Source organism: Moschus berezovskii, chromosome 19, assembly GCF_049115385.1.
Source record: "Moschus berezovskii isolate FMDL1 chromosome 19, NW_MosBer_1.0, whole genome shotgun sequence".
NCBI lineage: Eukaryota > Metazoa > Chordata > Mammalia > Artiodactyla > Moschidae > Moschus > Moschus berezovskii.
This window is the reverse complement of record NC_142478.1, coordinates 2,688,080-2,699,071: the sequence shown is the minus strand read 5'-3', so window position 1 is coordinate 2,699,071 and position 10,992 is coordinate 2,688,080. Positions and strand designations below refer to the sequence as shown.

The window sequence follows — 10,992 nt, the reverse complement described above, 5'->3', positions numbered from 1 at the left end:
GGGTCGCAAAGAGTCGGACACGACTGAGCGACTGAACTGACTGAACTGAAATCATAATCTAAGTACGGGCTTAATTTGCATTGAGAGGCCATCCCTGAATCTAGTCTAAAGCAAGTTGCTCTGACATTTCTCTTTATCCACACACTAGTCCTTCCTATCACTTTACTCATCACAATGCTTAATTACATATTCATTTTTGTGTATATGTACTTAAAGTTTACGTCCACACCTGATCCATGGAATCACATTTTGTCCACCAAAATAATATACACAGTGCATGCAGTGCTTGCACTGTGCTTGGCATACAGCAGTCACTTAATAAATTTAAAATTATAGAAGATGAATCGATGAGAGGCTGCTCTCAAAGGAATATATTTTAATCACGAGATCAAAACTGTAGACCAAAACTAATAGAGAATTAAAATACATACCATAGGGATTTTTTAAAATCTTTATTCATTCAGAATGCAATTCTGGGACAAATCTACAACCAAGAGAAACCGTACACTTTGAAGTAGTGTTAGTGTACTGAATAATACAACACTATTGCACCAATGTATACAAGCAAGAAATCAATTTCCACTCCTTTCATAAAACTTCTCACTAAACATTTACATTTTATTCCCATCAAGAATGCGTTAACAAGATCATACTTCTATAGCTAGACAGCACAATACACAATGATGATTAATACAGGACTGTTTAAGTCTTGCAGTATAGTGCTCACAACTCAAGCTGTAGCTGTTGACCTTTCCAATGGCATTTATTATGTGACACTGTCACCAATTACTTTATTTAAAAGGACTCACTATTTTTTCTTTTTTCTTTTTTTGCTTTTAGCTTTTATCATGTCAAAGTGCCCCTTGTTTAATCTCCCTCTCTATCTATTGCACAGATGCTTTTTCAAATATATTTTCCTTTCTTTTATAGGATTTAAAAAAAATTTTTACTTTATATTAGAGTATAGCCGATTAACAATGCTGTGATAGTTTCAGGTGTATGGCAAAGGGACTCAGTCATATATATACATGTATCCATTATCTCCCAAATATCCCTCCCCTCCAGGCTGCCAGATTACACTAAGCAGAGTTCTCTGTACTATATAGTAGGACCTTGTTGGTTATTCGTTTTAAACATAGCAGTGTGTACATGCTGATCCCAGGCTCCCTATCTCTTCTTCCCTATGGCAATCATAAGTAGACTCACTAATTTTTAAAAGCTAGAATTACTCAAAAAGTTCTGTATTATAAATGACACATGGAATATTGCATCTAAGCCTAAAATGGCAAAATCACTTAAATCTCTTCTACAGTCCTCTATATCACATATATAGGTAAATGAATGTTATAGACCAAGTTCTTATATATTTAACTTAAGAATCTAATTTAAGTAATGTCTATTAATATTTAAATGATCAAAAAAAAAACAATGTTAAATATTAACTGCACAAAATCTAAAAGAAAATGGCCACAATACATCATACTACATACATTATATAGATTAAAAGCGATTAATTAGAAGCCTTCTTAAAAATTTAAAGTTTCTGACATCATCTTCCACCACTCCATTAATTCTTCCTTCTCTTCTTCTTTCCTTTCAGAAAATGACTCCAGTTCAAAATCAACCTAAAAGAGAAAATAAGAATATATTATTATCAAATTGATAATAAAAACTAAAATTAAAAATGAAGAGCATCCTGTATCATGCATCGAACCTGGACTGGCGATTCATTTCACAGGTGGGAGGGGAGTTCAAGATGGGGAACACATGTACACCCGGGGCAGATTCATGTCAAGTCAATGTATGGCAAAACCAACACAATAATGTAAAGTAATTAGCCTCCAATTAAAATAAATTAATTTAAAAATATGAAGAGCAGGTTTAGAGTTTATTAGAATAATCTCAATCTAGCCATCTGTATTAAAGTAAATCCTAAAAAATCTCACATGATAACCAAAAAGATACTTTTAGAGAAAAAGAATATCAAAAGTCATTATGTTTGAAATGTGCTTTTATCTAATAGGGTCTCAAAGAATAGGACATGACTGAAGCAATTTAGCACATGCACATGCACAGGATTATTGGAAAGCAGATAATTCATAGGCAGATTATTTAAAGGCAGTCTTTTCTCCCATAAAAAGATGTAAGTTCTCTCAAATCACCCACCCTCTCCTCCCTCACTGCATCCAAAAGTCTGTTCTTTATGCCTGCGTCTCCTTTGCTGCCCTGAAAGTAGGATCATCAGTTCTATCTTTCTAGATTCCATATATGTGCATTAATATACTATATTGTCTTTCTCTTTTTAACTTACTTCACTCTGTCTATGGATGATTAATACTGATGTATGGCAGAAACCATCACAATATTGTAAAGTAATTATCCGCTAATTAAAAATAAAAATTAAAAACAAAACACACACACATAGCTTTTACAGGGTTCCGTTTTCCAGAATTTTGAATCTGTGAAAGAACTGATGGAAATACACACACCTCCAAACCACCATGAAGACCAGTAACCCAGGAACTCAACTCTCCTATAAACTAGACATTTTCATCAAGTCTATGGAGAATTCATACGTTTGTCCACAAAGGACTGTTTAAAATATGCAGCCTCTTTGGGTCCATGAGATAGCCATGCTCCATTCCACATGGAGCTAAGAGCTCTTTGATTTGGCCACTTGAGCCTATGGTTATTTAAGAATGTGACTACTCAACACTTCCTTGAATTAACACATAGCAGAAAGGCCAAAGGTCAAAATAGTTGAAATCTTTTATAACCTGACTGTGAAGGCACATTTTCCAGGATATATTTGTTCAAATTTACTTCCTGATTTTAATACATATCCAGCCTAATAAACACATACAGTCAAAACCAAGGAAAACTTAAAAGCCCAAGACATTTAGCTTGCAAAACCAAGCATTTATACTCCAAACTTTGGGTAAATAACCAAAAATACAATAAATTATTTTCAAGTAAGGCTTTTAATTGGGAATCCTGTAGGCCATTCCATAGTAATATATTACAAGGATAATATTAAAATCATGCTCTCTGAGATTTTTGGTCTCATCACCATCACCCTTACTAATAACATACCAATAAATGGCATTTACTTAAATAGGCATCATTTTTTATAGTTCTTATAGAGAACCTGACTTTGCTCATAGTATGTGCTTAACAGATGTTTAGTTAATGCCTAAAATTACGTTGCAGGCTTAATTTATTTTTCAAAATACTTATTGAGTAAGGTATGATACTAGCTGTTAGGGATAAAAAGATAAATCAAACAGAACGTTATTTAGATATAAATCAAGATCAGCAAATAAAAGCTTAATTTTTAAAAGTTTTATTTAATTTTTTCATGTATCTCTTCAGAAACTGAGAAATGGCAACAGAGTTTCACATTGAGTGGTATTAAATTAAACACTGAGCCTTTGGGCAAGTTACTTAACTTTTCAAGGCCTCAGTTTTCTCATCTTTTAACAGATGGACAACAGGGTAATAATAACTCTACCTCATAGAATTATTATGAAAGCTAAATATAATGATTTAAATATGCCTGACCCATGGTAAGTGCTTAATAAATTTTAGCTATCATCACGATCACTTACCCTGACAGCAGGGCTATAAGGAACTGCCACTTTTTTTGCTATTGCCAGATAGCCCGGTGCTGAGGCTGTAAGTTTATAGTTTCCAGGAACGAGCAATCTCCAGTAATCACCATCCTTTGCTGTGGGGAACAGAATATCAAGTCACAGGCACATATGAGAAATGCATAGTTATGCCACCTAAATTCAATTTTTATTCTTTAGATATTTATAGAATTTAATAAAATTCCATTGAAAAGAGTATGGCACTCTCTAGAAGGCATTATTTCTTATAGCGGTTTTACAGATATTAATGTTACCTAATGAATCTTCTAATATAATGAATCACCACATTGACATCAGAAATAACACAGATTAATGGATATTCTCAAGTCCCCAAGCTCCTGGCACCATGATCTGATTCTTGCTCCCATCTGGCTGTGACGATCTGAAGACCTGAGAGTCTGGGTCAGTATCTCACAAAGTGTGACCTGATGACACCTCTTTGGAAATCCTGAGGGACGTGTTAGAATTCAGATTTCTACAGACTCAGAATAGCTGGTCTGGTGGGTTTGCTAGGATTGCATTTTCAACCAGCTTTCCAGATGATTTCTAAGCAGAGTTGTGTTCCTGCACCTCCATCCTCTCTTTGAGCAGCTTAGGTTCCCAGAACCCCCAGTCATCCACTCACATGTCTTCTTTAACTGATGTGCTTTTCCCCACCTGCTTATATGCTTGGCAAGCCACCAGCACTGGGAAACACCCACCCCTCTACTCTCTGCCTGCCCCTGTGGCTGCAAGGGGCTGAGGAAAACACACACCAATGATGAGCTGTCCCCTGTCTACAAACACAAGGCCCTGGCCCTGCCCTGTCTTCCTCTCAAGTCCTTTCACTTTCCTGTTTCTTAGATTAGTGCATATCAATCACCTGGGAAATAGTAAGGAGCAAGTTCTAATTCCCAAGATCTGGGATAAGGCCTGAGATTCTGCATTTCTAGCTAGTTTCAGGTGATGCTGAATTCAATCTTGGTAGGGGCCACACTTTGAAGAGCAAGGTCCAAGTGGAATTCTCTCTTTTCCTAACACCTGTACAGCGTCCTCTTCATCCTCACTCTTAGTTGATGCTTCACACTGTATTAATATTTCACTGTGAATATGGAAACCATCAGAAAAAAATAAACCCCCAATCACCATCTCTTCTTCTCTCTGGACTCTACATCTCTTTTAAGCTAGTGTCTCATTTCTCTTCTTTGCTTTACAGCATAAGTTCTAGAAAGACTTGTCAATTCTCCATTTCAGGCCCTTTCCTCCTCCTCCACAGTCCACTGAAATCGATTCATCAGGACTCCACATTGCCTCATTCAAAGGTGCATCTTTTGTGACCCTTCACAGTTCATCTCTCCTGAAACACTTTCAGGCTTCCTGGACAAGGCACTAGGTTTTCTCTCCACCTTTGACTCCACTGCCCCATTGCTTGTTTCTCCTTACTACCCTATGCTGCCCTTGAAAAGCTGCCTTGAAAAGCTGCGGTGTCAAGGGAGAACAAGATGGCAGAGGAGTAGGTGGACGTGGAGAATATCTCTCTCCACGGATACATCAGGAATACACCTTCAGACACAGAATTGCATCCAGAACACCAGTTGAGAGCGGATAGGAGTAGTTGACCAGTGGAAAAGAATATATAGAACTCAGTAGGATGACAGAACTAGGGGGAAAAACAGGAGTGTTAGCAGGACTGGACCTACCCTCGGTGGGTGGGGGAACTGAGGCAGGGGTCTGATCCCCACATTGGGGCAGTTGTCTGAGTCAGAGGAGAAACATTTAAGGCTGAGAGTGAAACAGCTGATCTGTGGCAGCCTAAATGGAATGAGAGTCAGACAGTCCTTGCCGCAGCCATACACACCCTGGGAAGGAACACTGGTCTCATGGAAGGGGCAGCAGCTGGGAGCTGGAGTTTAGGGATTGTGGAGCAATCCCAGGGTGAGGACTGTTGCTGACTGCAGAGAGACAGATTGAGGGGATGTGAGGGAGGAGATAGTGGTGGGAAATGCCAGTAGAAGAAAGCCAGGGAAGCAAGGCGATACTGCTGAGTCACGTGTAAGGGATGCAGCCATCACCATAGCCTCTCTCTCCCCACATGCCAGCATCCGCAGCTGAACAACAGAGGCTGGCCCATCAAACGCCTGACTGCACTGAACTACAGAGTAGGACCCCACCCAGGGTACTCCTTTCAGTGACTGATGCACCAAACTACAGAGTAGGAACCCACCAAGGTTGCCCTTTTAAGTGTCCATGTGCTGATCTACAGAGTACGACCCCAGTCAGGGGGGCCCTTCGATGTGGCTGACACACCAAATAACAGAGAAGGACCCCAGGCAAAGGAGCCCTCTAAGTGCCTGAATGGGTGGAGCTCTGAAGAAAGACTGGCCAAAGAGGCCTTCTGATCACCAGCTACAAGAGGCTTGAAAAAGACTCTGATAGGGCCATAACCTTTGCGGCAGAAGCAGTCTGTGTCCCTGCACACTTGGTGCCGCCAAGGTCCCCAAAACCCAAGCAGCTGCACCATGTTCACACTCAACTCTCACTGGGGAAGAGATGCCACAGACAAAAAATAGTCTAGCATTTATGCGTGCAGGGTCGCTTTGGTCGTGTCCAACTCCTTGCGACACTGTATACTATGGTCTGCCAGGTTTCTCTGTCAGAGAGAGGGTTCTCCAAGAAAGAATACTGGAGCGTATTGGCCAAGACTGGTTGCTATACCCTTCTCGAGCACTATATTTCCTGCTGCCCTAGCCGCCAACCTCCCTGAGCACCTGGTACTGCCAGAACCTCTGTGACCCAAGCTGTTGCACCACTTCCACACCTGGCTCTCACTGGGGAAGACCCAAGTCTTCCAGGGCAGCCTCAGGAGCAAACCCCAGCAGACGATCCACATGCAGAGGTGGGAATAAAATCGCAACTGAAACCCAGGGGCAGTGAGGCTAAGAAAGAAGATCCAAAACCTTCCCACCAGCTATACAAGCTGCAGATTAAATCCACACAATCAACTAAGCAGACTCTGTCTATGGAATGTATAAAAGGCCATTGAGAGTGCCCACAAAAGAAAATGCACTAGCTCTGATAGCTGTGGACATTGGAGGCAAGAACACACAGGAGTAGGACCAGATTAGAATCTGAGCTACCCCCACAGCAGGTCCAGAGATCCCCACAGTTGTTGGAAGGCATCCTAGGGAGGGAAGGTGGACTGTGATTCCCAGCGCAGGAAAGGACTCTTACAGCAGGGACTCAAGAGAAACATTTATTATTCTTATTTTTTTACTTATTCTGTAGATTCTTTTTTTTCCTTTCCCCCCCTTCTGTCGTAGTTGTCAATTTTATTGGCGCTAAGAAATCCAATTAAGCTTTTGAGCTGTTTTCTTTTTTTTCTTCAGTCACATTTCTTTTATTGTTGTCATAAACCTCTGCCTTTACGTTGGGCTTTTGCTGTTCTGTAGAGTTTTCCCCCTTTCCCCCCTTTTTCTTTCTTCTTCCTTTATTTCTCCTTTCTCTTTTATATAATTTTAATTTTTAGTTTTTTAAACCTATTATATTTTTTCTACATTTATTCTTTATTTGCCTTTCCTACTGTTCTCTTCCCCTTGCAGTTAATCTTTAATGTATATAAATCTTCTTCATCTACCTCTATTTATCTTTGCATATCTATTCTTTCTTTCTTTCCTTTCCTCTAAACATATTTGTTAGTTTTCACTGCTTTATTCCCCACTTGGCACTTTGGCTTTAGCTTTGTTTTCTGGTTTGTGCATAAGTTAGTTTTGTTCTTAACTGTTAAATATAATCTTTGATTTCTTTTGTTCACCAGGTCAATCTACTGTACTTTATTTTTGTTGGACTGTTTTCACTTTGCTCATGGGTGTATATGTATATGTGTATATTCCATTATTTTAACTACTATTTGCCTGATTTTGTAACTGCATTTGTCTGGGATTCATCTTTGGTTTCTCATTTTTGGATATTTGTTTTAATCTCACTTAATGCTACAACAAATCACTTGTGGTCTTCATTACTGACCAGAGATCAAGCCCTGGGCCTTTGGAGTAGAAGCACTGACTCCAAGACGCTAGACTACCAGAGAACTAACCCTAGGGAATATCAAATAGTGAGAACTCATATAAAGGAAACCACTTAAATAAAAGACCCGGCATCACCCAACCACTAGTAGCACCCTGTGCAGAATGCCTCATCTAAACAAGAAACCAAACAAAAATACAAACCCAATCATCAGCAGACAGGATTATCACCTCACTCAGCCTTGCCCATCAGAGGAAAAACAAATAAACAAGCAAACAAAAACTTAGCACAAATCTCACTCTATATGAAGCTTACACAAACCACTGGATAAATCTTAGGAGGGCAGAAACCAAAAGGAAGAAATAATTCAACCTTCTTCAAGGAAAGAATTCAACTTTCCTTGAAGACTGGGAAAAGGAAACCTCAAATATAATAACTTAAAAAAAAGAAAAAGAAAAGGCAGAGAAATACTGCACAAATGAAGGAACAAACTGGAAGTGCAAATAAATGAAGAGGAAATAGGAAAATTACCTGAAAAAGAATTCAGAATAATGATAGTAAAGATGATCAAAACCTTGAAAATAAAATGGAGAAAATGCAAAAATCAATTAACAAAGACCTAGAAGAATGAAAGAATAAACATACAGAGACAAACAACACAATTACTGAAATTAAAAATACTCTAGAAGGAATCAATAGCAGAATATCTGAATCAGAAGAATGAATCAGTGGGCTGGAAGATAAAATGGTGGAAATAACTTCTGAGAAGCAGGATAAAGTGAAAAGAATTAAAAGAGCTGAGGACAGTCTCAGAGACCTCTGGAACCATATCAAATTCACCAACATTTGAATTATAGGGGTCGCAGAAGAAGAGAAAAGAAGGGGTATGAGAAAATTTTTGAAGAGATTATAGTTGAAAATTATCCCCAACATGGAAAAGGAAATGGTCAACCAAGTCCAAGAGGCACAAAAAGCCCCATACAGGATAAACCCAAGAAGAAACACGCCAAGACACATGCTAATCAAACTAACAAAGACTAAACACAAAGAAAAAATATTAATGTCAGCACCAGCCCAACAACGAACCGACCTGAGGGAGTGGTGACACAGAAGAATAAGGAAAAAGAAGACTCAAAAATAAAGTGGGGATCAAGGGGCTGATGAAAAACCAAAAGCCCAGATCCTAATCTTTGCATGCCTTTTATTGTTAATTTCCACTTCCTTACTCGTGCTCTAGAGATATCTATTCTTTACAATCTCAGATCGGGGATAAATATATACAATGCACAGTCCTCAATGTCAAATCTTCAGGCCTTTCATGACTTTTGTTTAGCCCTTTGGCTAGTGATGCCCTTTCTCAGCAACTCCCTCAAGGCTCTGGTTATGGGAGCAGTCACTAATGGTTTTCCATCAGTCACATCAGTACTTCAACATCTTGTTTTCAAGATGTCTTTCCACGATGTACCTTTTACTGCTCCCAGCCCTTCGCCTGGGGGAGATGAGAAAGTTATTCCTATTTTTCAAAGAGGCCCTATTAATTATAGTACAGGCTCATGCATAGCAAAGTGAAGTGAAGTGAAGTCGCTCAGTTGCGTCCGACTCTTTGCGACCCCATGGACTGTAGCCTGCAAGGCTCCTCTGTCCATGGAATTTTCCAAGCAAGAGTACTGGAGTGAGTTGCCATTTCCTTTTGCAGGGGATCTTCCCAGTCCAGTGATCGAACCCAGGTATTCCGCATTGCAGGCAGACGCTTTACCATCTAAGCCACCAAGCAAGAATATTCCCTACAATTAAGAGCAGCAAGGGAGAAGCAACAAGTAACATACAAGGGAAACACCATATGCTTCACAGCTGATCTTTCAGCAGAAACTCTGCAGGCCAGAAGGAAATGGCAGGATATATTTAAAGTGCTGAAAGGGAAAAATCTAGAAACAATATTACTGTCCCAGCAAGGATCTCATTCAAAATTGATGAAGAAATAAAAAGCTTTTCAGACAAGCAAAAGATAAGAGAATTCAGTACCACCATCCAGCTTTGCAACAAATGTTAAATGGACTTATATAAGCGAGAAATACAACAGAAGTAAAAAAGTCTGCAAAATCAACCTCAGACAATTATAAAATGGCAATGGGAACATCAGTTCAGTTCAGTTCAGTCGCTCAGTCATGTCCGACTCTTTGCGACCCCATGAATCACAGTATGCCAGGCCTCCCTGTCCATCACCAACTCCCAGAGTTCACTCAAACTCATGTCCATCGAGTCGGTGATGCCATCCAGCCATCTCATTCTCTGTCGTCCCCGTCTCCTTCCGCCCCCAATCCCTCTTAGCATCAGACTCTTTTCCAGTGAGTCAACTCGTCACATGAGGTGGCCAAAGTATTGGAGTTTCAGCTTTAGCATCAGTCCTTCCAATGAACACCCAGGATTGATCTCCTTTAGAATGGGAACATGTATATCAATAATTGCTTTAAATGTAAATAGATTAAATGCTCCAACCAAAAGACACAGACTGGCTGAATGGATATAAAAGCAAGATCCATAAATATGCTGTCTACAAGAAACCCACTTCAGACCTCAGGACACATACAGAATGAAAGTGAGAAGACAGAAAAATATATTCCACGCAGATGTGAAGCAAAAGAAAGCTGGAGTAGCAATCCTCATATCAGACAAAACAGACCTTAAAATAAAGAAGATTACAAGAGATAAGGAAGGATACTACATAATAATCAAGGGATTAATCCAAGAGGAAGACATAACAATTATAAACATCTATGACCCCAACATAGGAGCACCTCAATACATAAGACAAACACTAACAGACATAAGATGAGAAACTGACAGTAACACAATAATAGTAGGACACTTTAACACCCCACTCACACAAATGGAGAGATCATCAAATCAGAAAATTAATAAGGAAACACAAGTCTTAAATGATACATTAGATGAGATGGATATTATTGATATCTTCAGGATATTCCATCCAAATGCAGAAGAATACACCTTCTCAAGTGCACATGGAACATTCTCCAGGATAGACCACATCATGGGTCACAAATCAAACCTCTGTAAATTTAAGAAAATTGAAATCTTATCAAGCATCTTCTCTGACTACACACACTAGGAGACTAGATATCAATTACAAAAATAAAAATAAAAAACTGTAAGAAACACAAACACATGGAGATTAAACAACACATTTCTAAATAACCAACAGGTTACTGAAGAATTCAAAGGGGAAATTAAAAAATTGCTAGGAACAAATGACAATGACAACACATCTCAAAACCTGTGGGATGCAGCAAAAGCAGTTCTAAGAGGGACGTTTGTAGCAATA

General features: G+C 39.1%; 1 protein-coding gene across 1 annotated transcript in view; it reads right to left on the bottom strand.

Moving 5' to 3' along the window:
• Positions 1-443: 443 nt before the first annotated feature.
• Positions 444-10,992, bottom strand: part of CPE (carboxypeptidase E) — a 153,144-nt gene continuing 142,595 nt past the window's right edge. Inside the window, exons 8-9 of the mRNA XM_055405405.2 lie at positions 3,609-3,727; positions 444-1,625 (exon numbers count right to left, since the gene is read on the bottom strand). Of these exons, the coding sequence (XP_055261380.1) occupies positions 1,527-1,625; positions 3,609-3,727 (218 nt within the window). The 3' untranslated portion in view covers positions 444-1,526. The remainder of the gene's footprint in view (positions 1,626-3,608; positions 3,728-10,992) is intronic.